Here is a 14617-nt window from a genome sequence, read left to right as displayed (position 1 = left end):
GGTGGAGTAAGGAAATAGATTTTAAGAGCCCTTTAGGTTGAAAAAAAGGGCTTCATCGTGTGGACGGGTGCAGGGTTGAATCGATTTTAACGCTGCTAAATTCAACCTCAACTCCTAGTGTAGACCAGGGCTAAGGGTTAATGTTTGTGAAACTCATGGAAGTAGTGAGTCTTTTGGAGGCACTTGAATGAGGAGAGAGTGGGGGCTTTGCACACTAGGATTGATATTTCATGCAGAGGGGCTACAGGGAGGAAGACATCAGGCTGTGAGTGAGAGAAAGAAAGTGGCAAGGCTGGTTTTGGAGAGGAGGGAGTGAGGGGGACACAATAAGAAACAGGATCCAAGATCTGTGCAGTGGTGCTGCCTTGCTTTCAAAGGCAAGGACAAAATGTTGATACAGTAGGGTACGAAGAAGTAGCAGAGGTATTCAAAGACGGGAGACTTGTGGGGTCATCTACAGATGAGGATGGCATTTTTAACAGCTGTGTAATTGATAAAATGAAGGGAAAGGCACTATAAGAACATAAGAACGGCCATACTGGGTCAGATCAAAGGTCCATCTAACCCAGTATCCTGTCTTTTGGCAGTGGCCCATGCCAGGTGCCCCAGAGGGAATGAACAGAACAAGTAATCACCAAGAGATCCTTCCCCTGTTGCCCATTCCCAGCTTCTGGCAAACAGTGGGAACTATGAAAATACTAAAAACTAACACTGTGGGAATCAAGGAGGCCAGAGAGGATGAAGCTGCAGATCTTCCCAGTGCCGGCGCCTGGCCACCTTCTTCCCCTGCCATAGCAGGATAGGGCTACAGACTCTAGGGAATCTGCTGCAAACGTACCTTCACAGCATTTTTCAAAACCTGTTCCCCTCCCCCTGAAATTTTTGTCCATTTACCTCATACCCGTCTCATCCTCTTATCCATCTGCTGTTGCACAGCTTCTCTCTTCATTCATTCTAATGACAGTACCACCCACCTTTGGAATTCAGATGAGGTCCACTGTTTTTGTGGGGGGATCCAGGACTAAGCCTTCCCTTCAGCTCAAACCTGGGCTGGAGGGGGGAGAGAACCCCTGAAAGGACCCAAACATTCCCTCGTGGATACTAAAGTGGGTCCTCAGCTCTTGGGGGAAGAAGCAGTGCTCCTTTGCCTCCCACTACGAATTGGAGGATTTTCATGACGCTGAGGGGTAAGTTTTTCAAACCCCGGAGACTCCAGGTCCCAAAAAGGCAAAAGCATGTGTGTTCTTCACGAGGCAGCAATTAGTGTTGTTAATGAACAGGTGGGGTGAAAATCAGAGGTTCAGCCCCTCTTCCACGCTGCAGCATGACTGGGCATGCAGAGTAGCTTGTTACTCCTGTGAAGCCTTCCCTCAGCCAGAAGTGTAATGGGAATTGTGCCTGTCTGAGTTTCTGCCCAAGAACCTTGCTCTGCCAGGTAAAGAGGCTCAGTTTTCAGGCAGCAGCAGAATGGGAAATGTGTCTTTTGATCATCAGCCATAATCCTTTTTTTTTCCCCCAGGGAAGGGGGCTTTGAGTTTGAAAGACTGGGAAAGGGTCTTTCTCTCCACCCCTCCCCTACTCCACAGACTGGCTTCACACTAAAGCATAAGAAGCATGTCAGGCAGCCTGTGACCAGAACAGAGACTCATCAGGATTCCACATCCTGCAGAACTGCACCATTAGAGGAGTAAATGGGAAATCCCTTCCAATGTTCAAAAGGACCCCTGAGTTACTGAGTAAAGCCCTGAGTAGTAATAGGTTGCATCTGCAGTACTTGGGTGCTTGCCAGCCTGGGGGAGCAGGTAGGCAACCTTTTAGGCTCCTAGGGACATCTAACAAGCTACTTCCACAAGTATTTGTACCGGTACCCCACTGTGGTGGCATGGTCCCCAGGCCAGGATGAATAATAACATGCTGTCTGTCCTCTGTAAATAGCCAGAGGAGCTACCACACATGCACCATTAGGAGAGAAGGAAAGGAAAAAAACTGCAGGACTTTCCCAGGACAGGGTGCCAGTGGCTTACAAGGAACTTTATTAATATTAGTGAAATGCCTTCCCTTTCAAGCAATATTAAATACATAGTTTCTGGCAGATGCGTTCTAAAAGGACATCTGATTAAAATCAAGTGTTAAACTAAAATGTGATATGAAAACAAAGAAATTTCATAAGATTTGGGAGCCTAAGTTTGGTGCAGCAGTAGCTTCACCAGCGAAACACCTTCAGAAGGAAAATTACTTCCAAAAGACCCCATAGATCATAAGAGTGATGACACAGTACACAGCAGTTTCAAAGCTGCAGCTATCACCATTCAGACCAAAAGTTTTTCATATATTTAGTAAGGAAAGCCTACTCAGTGGAAAGCAAGTAGCTCATCATCTAGGGGTATGATCCTTGTGACGTCTGGGGCTCTTTTCTTGTCAAACCCTTGATGTGATTTGTGACCAGAGCAATGGCTTTTAACTTGCTGGCCGCAAGGAAGCCATGTTACACCCTGAGTAGCAATCAGTCATCCTAAATAGATACCTTATACATCCAAATGCACAGATCAGAAAGAGCAGTTTGGGAAAACTTCAGATAAGTTAGTAGCTGAGAATACAGAGAGGCCTCAGACCTCACTATCAAAGCCAGCATAGCAATCTACTGGTTGCTACTAGCAGCAAGGGTATCCAGGAAGACACTATTACCATGGCAGAGGGAGAAATCTGAAGCAGAAGCTTCCAAAGAAACCTGCATAGATTTTTCTCCAAACCAACAATATCCTCAGCATGACAAAGACAAAATGAGCATTTGTGTATAAGAGGTCACAATTTCTGTACAAGACTCTTCCTTCTGATCACCCTTTCTGCCCTCAGAATTTTAAGTAACAACTAGCAGTAGTCACAGCAAGGTACAGGTCATAAATTAGAAACCTATATCCTTTCATAGACAATAAGCTAGTCAGTGTCCTGCCCAGAGAAGCTGACCATTGATAACTGGAAAGCTGATGGAAAGGACTCATACCCACCAGTTCTTCAAAATCAAGAAGAGCTTCTGAACCCAATGTAGAGAATTGCTCACCCATGGGTCAAAACAGGCATAGCTCTGGCCATAATTTTACCAACACAGCAAAGAATTGCAAAGATCCAAAATTTCACTGCATTGATCATTCCCTGGCAGAGCTCATCCATAACCTATTATTTCCAAAGCTAGGATTGCTAGTGCCATGCATTGGCTTCATCCCTTGAGTGGGCTTCTCTGAATCACTTTTTGAGGTCCTTTTTGCACACTCCTGATGCCATGCAATGCATTAGGTGTCATTCTCAGATGGCATGTGAATTCTCCTTTGTGGAACAGGTAAGTACAAATAATGTGCTCAAAGTTAACCCAGTTTCTACTCTAGACCCTTGTATACTCACTATGGACGCAAGCCTTGCAGTATGGGTAGCATACTTGGCAGACAAATTTTCAAAATCTCGAAGTACACATTCTTTAGATCACTTTGACAATTCTACAAGTGGTATGTTTGAACAAAAAAATAAACCCCACCAAACCCCCAGCAGACATGGCCATGTGAAATTGAACCATGTGGCCACGTGGTTCTAGTCCAATATCCTGTGTATGACAGTGGCCAGTATCAGCTGCATTTCAAACTATTTCATAAAATCTGTGGAAATTTGTATCTGGAAATGCTCTGAAATCAATTTAAACTTGTTTCATATCAGTTTAGCTTGCCTGTGTAGGTTTTCTTTTCATATATAGATATCTGTTGTTTAGTTTGGCCTCAAGATTGTCCTGGCATGAATGTTGTGATATGTTCAGTGTTATCAGTTCTTGTGATATTTGATGTTTTCCTTAAAGCCCCACCCTGCTCCTGAAGTTACGTTGTTAACGAAATCTCAGGCTTTTTTTTAAAAGTTTCTAGCCCTCCTAGATGCAGCAGAATGCTTGAGTGCACCCTAAAGACTCAGAAACCAGAAGACACAAAATGAACCCAAAATGTATTATTCTTTTAAATTTCATGATATTTAATCCACTCTCATGTTTGAGGCCTGACTCATGATTTTGGAACATTTGAGATTGGCAATACTGTATCTGGTCAACATTTCAGATACCCCTTTCCCCTGCCCCCCACCCCCCCATCAGACGGGGAGGAAAGTAAGTGATGTTTGATTGAACTAAAAAGAATGATACCTTAACTCCCTGGTGATGAGTAGAGAAGAGAGTCAGAGCAGGCCTCTCCTTATATACAAATGCATGAAGGAATATGCAAAAAGGAGAGAAGTGTCTCTCAAATTGACTAAATGATAATTTTCTGACATGTAATAAACAGATTTCCAGTTTTCAGAAATTTTCTTCCTGTATGAATTCAGAGATTGATTCCTACTGTATTACATTTGACTTGGCTAGAAATCTGGAATTTTACTGTCTCAATTATCTTTTGATCCTCAATCAATTGGTGGTTACATTCTGTAAGTATGAACTCATGGCCTTTCCTCTAGATTTATTCAGAAACAACAAAAAAATCCTTCTCCCTCCAAAAAGATACAATATTATCTTACAAGAGCAACAAAGTATGTTGATGATGGGAGATGTGGAAAGGAGGGGTACACCAAAATGTGGTTTCAGTGCTGTGTCTGCATAAAATTAGTGAATACCATTCTCAGATCACATTCAGGCTGACACCACTGGTGATAATTTACAAACAGGGAAGTAAAATAGCCCAGTCTTATTAATTTTTATTCCAGTAGGAGAAAAGGGAAACGTAATAGTGTTCTCCAAATTGGGAGGAAAAAACAACAACAAAGGAACAAAATCAATGGGACTACTTGCATAAGCAAAAACGTGAGCAGAAATATAACCCCAAATCACCAAGGAAATGCGTTAAATTTCAAAGTTGGTGTCAAAAGTAATAGGATTTAAAACAAAAAAAGAACAATGCCAAAAAAGATAGCTATGGTGCTGACATTTCACACCAGTCAGCATTTATCTTTGATGTCTGCAACAAGGTGGATTATGCAGGCGTTTAAATATTTCTGACAGGAACTAAATATTTTAATCATCCAGCTTGCTGAGATTTCCTGATGTGGATAAACCATAATTAGCGTGTGTATAAATTCTGTTTTTTCTCCCACTGAAAAACATATTGAATATCACTATTATTTTGTGCACGTGTACAACAGAATTGTTATTTACAAGTTGTAGCGTTCAAGTAAATCTCTTGGAAAAAGGTTCATAGAAATTGAAAGGGGAACTATCAAGGTAAAATCATTTTTGAAATAAAAGTTTGTTATTAATTAAAAGTCAAATCCTGCAGTGACTTGTGCCATACATAACTTCACTTTATCCAGTGGATTACTTATGTGAATAAATATTTGTAGAATTGGGTTTGATGGGATAAATGGTGCAAAACACTTACTACACTATTTGCTGCTGTTGAGTAATCTGCCTATGGAACTACTCACAATAGTAAGCCCTACAACTGGTAAATCTTGGTAGGATCTGGTTCTTAAACTTAGTAGATATAATTAAAACAGCATTTTAAAAAAACCTAATTTATTTCTGACTCTAATTTTTCAGTAGAGAAAATATTTCCACAAAAGGAAACTTATTTTCATGTTAGGCTATACAGAAACTTGATTCTACCCCCTCACCAAAAAAAACTACATTTTGAGTCCAAATTACTAGACTGACCATTTTACAATATCCTAGTATATAATTACACTGTTTTAATTAAAAATACTGTCATATTTTCTTAGGGACCAATCCTACAAAAACACACATGTGGAACATATTCATATGAGTGAAGTTACTCATGTATAAATGTCTACAGGATCAGTCCTTTAGTCTCTGCCTTCTGGTAGCTACGATTTGTTTTCTAGTTCTGTATGTACATTTTATAAAAGAGTTGTAAATGAAAGTGAGCTCAACTATATCATTGTCTCTGATTCCCTGTTTGATATAGAGTCAGGAGGATAGCAGAAACTTAGTATAAAAATTTAACTTGTCAGCAATGATTTACTATTTCAAAATAATATCACAAATTGATTTGTCAAAATTTATTGTCCTGATTACTAGGCTGTGTACGGAAGTTCAAGTTCTGTCAAGTCAGCCTAGAAGATAAGAAAGGAAAAATCTGGTGGAATCTTCGAAAAACCTGCTATAAGATAGTAGAACACAACTGGTTTGAAACCTTCATTGTCTTCATGATTCTCCTCAGCAGTGGTGCTCTGGTAAGTGAAATGTGTAACAGGCATAATATTTCTGAGAGAAAACACGCTTTAGAAGAGTGGTTAATCAAAGAGATACGTATAGCACAGGTTTTTTTCCACTAGGAAAAAAAATGATTTTTAAAAAATATTTTAATAAAAAATGTCTCATCTGGGGACACCCAGAATTCCCTTATCCTACCATTTAATAGAGGTTAGTTCTTCACACTGTTCTGGCCAGAGTTTGTATTACGGTCAGGTTGTGAGTGTGTGGAATTTCCCTTTCAGCATTCTGGCTGGCTGAGACCCGAATACTTGCAGGAGCATTGGGAAAATACACACAAAAATAGAGGCTGTAACACCTGTACATATGTATGAATTCATACCTTCGCTAGACCACTTTCTTTTCCTTATTCGGTATCTAGCCATATCCCCTTTGGAGTCTCTGTCAGCCCTGTCTTTGGTTGCTGAGAATACAGTAGCAGAGATGTGGCTGCCCTATGTGTGTAACTCTCTTTCCCTCCTTGTGTACCTCTGTGGGGCCAGCCACAATCTAGCTTTTATTATTTTATGGGGAAATGGGAGTGGTGGTCAAACCCAGATTTTGTAAAAGTCTGATCAGATGAAAAAGAAAACAAATATAAAATGACATGTAAAAACTCTTATCAAGGTTCTTGGATCATACTCCTGTATAAATTCCTCCAGCCAAATTCCTCTCTCTCTCCCAGCCTTCTGGGTGTCTTTTATTGCATAGAGAGAGCTCATAGATTTTAACATGTTCTTTATCATTGCTGCCTTTTAATTTGTCAGATTACCTTCAGCTCTGTCTACCCCTTGCCACTGCACACACAGAATTCTGGGGTAATGTTGTAGTAGCAAAAACATCAGCAGTTGAGGTCATTGTGACAAACTGGTAGATAGCAGGTGGGAGGAACAGTTGGACTGCAAGATGATGGGGAGGGGAGGAGAGTTTTCGGTGTAAGAAACTGCAGATAAGTGCATGATTGGGGAGCTGGTTTTAGAGAATAGGACTAATGGGGTCCAGGCTGTCAATTTCCATTTAGGAGCAAGAGTCCATGGGTAGACATGGGAGGGTAACAGGTGAACTGCGTGATTTTGGTGGTTGACTAGACAGCAACAAGATGCTTTTTTTTTTTTAAGGGACAATGCTTGCAAACACTTTAAAAAAATCCCACAATGGTGTAGCAAGGACAAGGAATCCCTAGACAAGGAATCCCTGTGAACTTTCAGGGCCTAACTTTCAGTGATACAGATTACACAGATGTGTATTTCTTATAATCCTAACCTTTCCCTTAGGGCATGACTCTAATTTAAAATTGATATTTCTGATGTGTCGTCTCTAGGCTTCATGACTGCTTGCTAGGCATCCGGTAACAGGGTATAGGGCATTAACTTGCTTCTCACCAAATTAATAAATCATCTTCTGGGCCACTTAATTTCTATCAAATTAAATTTCTTGTATGAAAAGTTCTATTTGTGTAAGTAGTAACTTTGACTAGGAGAGGGTATTTTTAATTCACATATTAGAAACAGATCTTCGTATCCATGTTTTATAAGGATAAACCATTGTTACATAATTGTACTAATTTCTTTGCACAGTCAACATATGAGTTTCACTTTAATTACCCATTTACCCTCCCATTATTTTTTACACACCTACATACCCAGGCTAGTCTGGCAAAATTCTCCAAATTACATTTTTTAAAAATTCTCTAGGTTTGTAGCCAAAATCTCATAAGCTATTCATTTATTTTGACACTCTATCATATATCCTGCTTGTGTCTTAAAAAGAGACACCTGGAAACAAGTGTCTGTTTATATTTCCTGTAGTTATTCACTGCATAAGCTGTCATTTGAGGGTTAGGGATGTGTCACTTACAGTATACGGCATTGGGTCATTGTGCCTCATTTCTTCTTGCCCCATACTTATTGCATACTTTTGTGAACTGCAAGTATTCATGTGTAATATTGCCTTATGCACTGAATTGAGATTTGGCTTGTCTGAGTTACAGGGTCTGTGTCTGGGATGCCAGTAGACAGTTTTCTAAAAACCTTTGGATTGTTGTAGATCACTCCCATCACCATGTACCAAAGACTCAAATCTCAAAAATATATATTATAATCAGTGATAAATACTACCTGCAGAAAACATCCTGAATTGGAAAGTGATTTACCCTTTCCTTTTCATCTTTGGCCCATGCAGCCTAAATTGCAACTTGGAAAGGCTTATGAATACCGAACTTGAATACTATTTGTTTGTTCACAGGCTTTTGAAGATATATATATTGAAAAGCGTAAGACTATCAAGATCATGCTAGAATATGCTGATAAGGTCTTCACTTACATCTTCATTCTGGAAATGGTGCTAAAATGGATCGCCTATGGTTTTCAAACCTATTTCACCAATGCCTGGTGCTGGCTGGACTTCCTGATTGTTGATGTATGTACTGTATTTTCTAAATAACCTATTTTTACTCTTCTCTAAGTTAGCCATCCTACATAACTCATTGTTAGTGACATGTATAATGAGGACAGTATTCTGGGTTAAAAATGACCAAAAAATCACGACTGGTGAACATTTTCCTGATGCCTTGTAGTTATTTAATGGCTCATTAAAACTGCATTTGTATGTTCCATTTCATTCTGCATCTTCTGTTTGTTTTCAGCAGTAATCCTCATGTTGATTTTCTAGCATTCCTGTTCGATGAGGTGGCAAGACAACTTTAAATATAACCTCTACCATTTTTCAGCCACTTCTGACCTTCTAAAGCAGTGATGGGTAATCTGCAGCCCACGGGCCACAAGAGTAATCCACTGGCGGGCCGCCAGACAGTTTGTTTACATTTTGCATGGCCACCCGCAACTCCCAGTGGCCACAGTTCGCCATTCCCGGCCAATGGGAGCTGCGGGAAAGTGCGGGCCGCAGGAACATGCTAGCCACCACTTTCTGTAGCTCCCATTGGCCAGGAACAGTGAACTGCGGCCACTGGGAGCTGCGGGTGGCCGTGCAAATGTAAACAAACTGTCTGGTGGCTCGTAAGCAGATTACCCTGACAGGCCGCAGGTTGCCCACCAGTGTTCTAAAGCTTATATTGGGAACTAAATCTTTCTCACTTTTGGCTTGGCTTTTCTCCTCAGTCTCAGTTTTGGCTTGGCTTCTGTCTATATTGTCTCTCTGAATACTATACTTTAAAACAGAAGTGATCTATTTTTATGGGTAATAGAATTACTGTTTTACTGCTAGCTATGATAAAAAACATAGATTGGTATCTTCATAAGCACCTATATGACTTAGGAGCACTAATCACGGGGATTTGCACTCCAAAGTCATTTAGAAACTTTCAAAACTCCCATGCATATATTTTATTTTATGACAGCTACATGAGTTCATACTCATGAGTTCTTTCTGTCTTTGCAGACATTGGGAAAAATTCAAACAAACTGACAAGGCCACACAAACTCTGGAATCCTGCCAAAAGTTCTAAATCTGCAACCAGCAGCAGTTCAAGCATATCCCTTCCTTTCCTGTAAATACTTGGGTTTTTAGTTGTTGGGTCTCTCTTTTTTTATGTTTGTTTATGTTCTTTGCTTCCACAGATAAAGCAAGTTAGTAGTTCAGCGTCTCCCAATCAATTTGTTTTAGAATTTTATTTTTTGTTCATTTTTGTACAATAATGATCTCATTTCAGATTCTAATTCCTCTCTCCCTCTCCTCAGCTGAGAAATCATTAGAGCACTGAAACTCTAACCTTATCTTCTGGGTTTCCTTTACCCACCTATCTAGGTAAAGTCTCTCCCTCACCACTGCAAAAAAAGTATAAGATTAACTCCCCTTTCTGAGACAGAGATAGTGGCTCATAAGACACTTAAAACAGATGATGTGACTCCTTCCCCTCTTTCCTGTTCCAACAGCTCTGTTCTTCAGAAGAGGAAACTATCTGTTTGTGCCATGACCACAAGCTCTGGACAGCTATAACACCACTGCCCACAAGGCAGTGCCTTTAACCACATAAAAGAAGAGGAAGGAGGTCTCAAAATAAGGGAAACTATCGTCTTCAAACAAAATTAGAAACGGGTTTTCTCATAATCTCCTTTGAAGACTGCATAGGATCCAAATGGGGATTGCTGATAAAAACTAAAATGTTGAATGAAAACATTGGGTAATTTCATAAATAATGGGAAGCTAGTGATTTCCCAGCTATACTCATCCATGGCTCAGCTGCTAGGATTGCTGTGCCATGGTAGAATTCCACACAATATATCTCCAGAAACCCATGATCTTTAATTTTCCATTTCTATTTGTCCATCAAGGCCTGCTTTTTAATAGATACTACCCCCCCCCATCCCCAACACAGATTTTGGAATTAGTATCTCCATCTATTTAAAAAAAAAAACAACCCAGAACCCTGCATCTCATGAAGATAAAGTACCTTTCCAGAGACATCCTTGGTAGGAAGGTGATACATGGACTGCCCCTACCCTTGCTTTTTAAGACATTATCTTTGAGATTAGGAAAACCAAGACACAGGGAAAAGAGCCAACTGTCAGAAAATGCAGTGTCATATAATTAAAATTCTGAAAATCTAATGAAGCAGTGGCGTCCTTTGTGAAAGACATGGTGGCTTCTCAGAAACCCAGTAGGCAAAATGCACTAGAGATACTCTGAGGCTTCTCAGCTGCTTTTCCCAACACAGCAACAATATGGTGTGATCCTGGACGACAGGTCCATGAACAGCTATTAGCCAGTGTGGATAGGGAACCTACCTGCTCTGAGTGTCCCTAGCCTCGGTTTCCCAGAAGCTGGGAATGGATGACGGGATGGATCACTCAATGATTGTCTGTTCTGTTCATTCCCTATGAAGCACCAGGCATTGGCCACTGTCAGAAGACAGAATACTGGACTAGATGGATCTCTGACCTGACCCAGTATGGCCATTCTTATATTCTTATGATAACCATAAAGCTGTATTGTTCCCTTTAAATATGAGGAGATCCTCACAGTGCTTCATAATATTTCACTCACCACTTCTTGAATAGTAGATTCCTAAGGTGTTTTGCTATGAGAACTTTTCCGCCAACTCAGTTGCCAGGCACCAGTTTAGTTAAGACTGAACTTTGTTTTGTGTGCTCTTCATAGTTGATAGGATCTAAAGTCTTCAGGAAAAGTAGGAAGAAATAGCTGCAGAAAATACAAAGAAGTATAAGCATTCTCTCCAAGCTTCTGAACAGCTCAGGAGCTGGCAGTCCTCTAGTAACTGTATCCAACATAAATATTCCATTGGTATTCTGGCTCTCTGCAAGAAGTACATATTGGAACAGAAACTTCAGGAGAAGTCCCAGGTAAAATTCAGTTGAAATTTCTTCCATCAAAACATCAGCATGACTATGCCCTTACACATCTCAGGCCCATTATAAGTTTGAAAGAGCTACTTTTACACTACTCCAAATGCACAATAAAGCTATGCATTCAACTGGACCTGAGGTTTTCATGCATTGAGGTCCCACCAAAGACTTAACTGCACATAAGAAAGTTACCAGTGTAAACACTAAAATCACTCAGTAGTTGATATGCTCGCAAATAAACTTTACCAGCAGTACTATACTTCTCACTGTTGAACCAAAAGGAGTCTTGTTATAATGGAGTCTTCAGCTGCAACTGAACCAGGATTCTCATAACAGATGCAAGCCTTGTAGGATGGGGAGTACACCTAGAAAACCAGATAAGTTAAGGGTCCTGGTTACACACAAAAAGAAAAAGTATAACTATCTGATAACAATGCTAGCTGTTACATTTTTCAAGAGCATTGCCAGCCCCAATCGTCTCATGCTTTTACATATTTTTATTTTACTCTTGGCTATGAAACGTTTTCTTCTGCTGTTCCTTACTGCTGGATATTCTTGTTGCTGAAAATGTCATGAGATAGAATGGTGACTTTCTTACTTGGCAATATGCATTCATTGTCTGACATCTTTCCTACAGCTACTGGAGTTTAACTTTTTGGAGGTATAATTTTTTTGTGATTGTAGTGTAAAACATTTTAGAAGTCTGTTCTGCAATTTTTCTATAAATAGCTGTCTGTTTAATAATTTATAAGTTTCTACACTTTTTGGTAGGATCCAGAGTTGGTATGTCCTCTGAGACAAACTTTGATTTAATTTGAACTGCACCTAATCTCTGCACATATAAAAGGAATGCACTGGAATGATTGGTGTAGATGCCAATTTTAGAAAGGAAATGTATTAGGTAAATAATTTTACATTAGATAAAATACAAATCTTACGAAATTAAAACATTTGGTAAATGTACCTAGCAATTTTCTTTCTCCAGTATTATATCATAGAACTCTGTTACAATTAATGCTTTTATAGTGCAATATCATCTGAGCTCAGAACTGATGCCAGTTTTGGTACGGGACGGAAGGCAGTCCATACTAGTCTTACATATGCAACAGGAGGAGGAAGAAATCAAAAGGCCCCCACACAAAATTTTTCCTCCTGAAGGAAAACGTATTGCTTTCATTGCCAAAATGAGATTCCAGTCTGACCGTGGGTCGCCATGGTTTTCCCTGACTCTGGAATCACAGAGGGGAGAGCTGACAGGAGGAGGAGGGTAAGAGAAAGCACTCTCACAAATAGTGAGCGAAATCCCCTCTAAAGTGTTCATCTGAGAAGAGGATCTCTTCCCCTACATCCTCCAAATCAGGTGAGACTCTGCATCTTAGTACAGATGTGTCAGGAGGTCACAAGGAGCCTGGGTCTGGCTAATTGGTACCAAGACTCAACTGTGCCCCAAACCATCAGCCATGGGTGGGACAGACTCAGCCTCGGTACTGGTGAGGAAAAGATGAGAATGGAAACCCTCTACACCAACAGTACAGACTCACAGCAGCAAGGAGGAGTCATCAATACCTGTGACTTACCACCTGGTCTCAACCAGCACTGTCAACTCCACCAAGAGAGAGAAGTCCTTCAGCCTCAGGGGTAAAGTATACTATTCTTGATGACCTAGCTGTATATGCTGACCAAGAGTCACCAATACTCTTGGAACCAGTCATTGCAGAGAGGTTCCCACACCAGAGATCACCACACACCAGTACAGTCAACCAGATGGGGAATAATAAGACAACGGGTACCAATGACTCCACCTGTTGATTCAGAGGATTTATATTCCTCAGGTGAGTTTGAGACCTGGATGACAACTCTACTGACTGTACTGAGACAGAAAGTTATTCCCAATATAGATTCCAGAGCTTCTTGGGCACTCTCCCACTCCCACAGAGCACACTACACTGCTGAGAATCAGTGGTCCTCCCCACAACAGGACCCCGCCCTTACCCATGTGATCCCTCACAGTGGTTCTAATGCAGCCCCTTGGATCCTATCCTAGTCCTGTCATCACTAATGAAGGGTCCCTTTGAGCCCTTACCCTCATGTTCCTTTGCTCACCTCTCTATGAAGGTTGTATTCCTGGTTGCAATTACCTCAGCCAGAAGAATAGGTGAGTTGGGGGCCCTTATGGCTGATCCACCTTAGACAGTCTTCCACAATGAAAAGGTTCCCTGAGCTTGCACCCCAAATTCATCCCAAAAATTACCTCTGAATTTCATCAAAACCAGGTCATCCACTTACCTGTGTTCTATCCAAAGCCACATGCCACCAGAGAGGACAGGTAACTGCACTCTCTGGATGTCTGTAGGGCCTTGGCTTTGTATCTGCAGAGGACAAAGCCCTTCAGAAATTTCCTAAATTGTTTGACTCTTTTGGCAAATGTATGAGACAAGAAGCCACCTACTCTTGCACACAGAGTGTGTGCAAATGGCTTTCAGCTGCATCCTGCTTTGGTTATGAGTTAGTGCCAACCTTCCCACCACAAGATGGGAGGGCTCACTTGACCAGAGCCCAGGCTCCATCAGTGGCTTCACTTAGCAATGTCCCTCATCTGTAGAGTGGCAATGGTGGGGCTCTCTACACACTTTTGCAAAGCATACATGCATCCTTTGGCAGAGCAGTCCTTTAATTTGTGGTACAGCATGGTTTCTTGCACCCCTGTCCTTGATGAGTACTGCTTATAAATCACCTTGAGTGGAATACACATGGGGCCATCACTCAAAGAAAGAAAGGTTACTTATCTGTATAATAACTGGAAGTCTTCAAGGTGTGTGGTCACTATCTGTATTCCACTACCCACCCTCCTTCCCTTCTAATGCAGGGCCTTATTCTAGGACCATTCACAGTGGAAAGGTAACTGGAGAGGCAGTTCGTCTGCACCACCCCATATACCCTTAGTTTGGTACACAAAGAAGTAAAGTCCACATATGTGGACTCACAAACACAGCCAACAAAAAAAATCAAGCATGGAGCACACACATACCTTGAGTGGAATACACATAGGGCCCGCACATCTTGAGGA

General features: G+C 40.9%; 1 protein-coding gene across 6 annotated transcripts in view; it reads left to right on the top strand.

Moving 5' to 3' along the window:
* Window positions 1-14617, top strand: part of LOC144272505 (sodium channel protein type 2 subunit alpha-like) — a 130587-nt gene that overhangs the window by 88770 nt on the left and 27200 nt on the right. For all 6 annotated transcript variants that reach the window (XM_077830615.1, XM_077830613.1, XM_077830612.1 and 3 more), the window contains 2 exons: window positions 6056-6210; window positions 8474-8647. In XM_077830615.1, coding sequence (XP_077686741.1) covers window positions 6056-6210; window positions 8474-8647 — 329 coding nt within the window. The remainder of the gene's footprint in view (window positions 1-6055; window positions 6211-8473; window positions 8648-14617) is intronic.

Source organism: Eretmochelys imbricata, chromosome 11 (assembly GCF_965152235.1).
Source record: "Eretmochelys imbricata isolate rEreImb1 chromosome 11, rEreImb1.hap1, whole genome shotgun sequence".
Classification (NCBI taxonomy): domain Eukaryota; kingdom Metazoa; phylum Chordata; order Testudines; family Cheloniidae; genus Eretmochelys; species Eretmochelys imbricata.
This window is presented reverse-complemented; position numbering and strand designations above follow the sequence as displayed.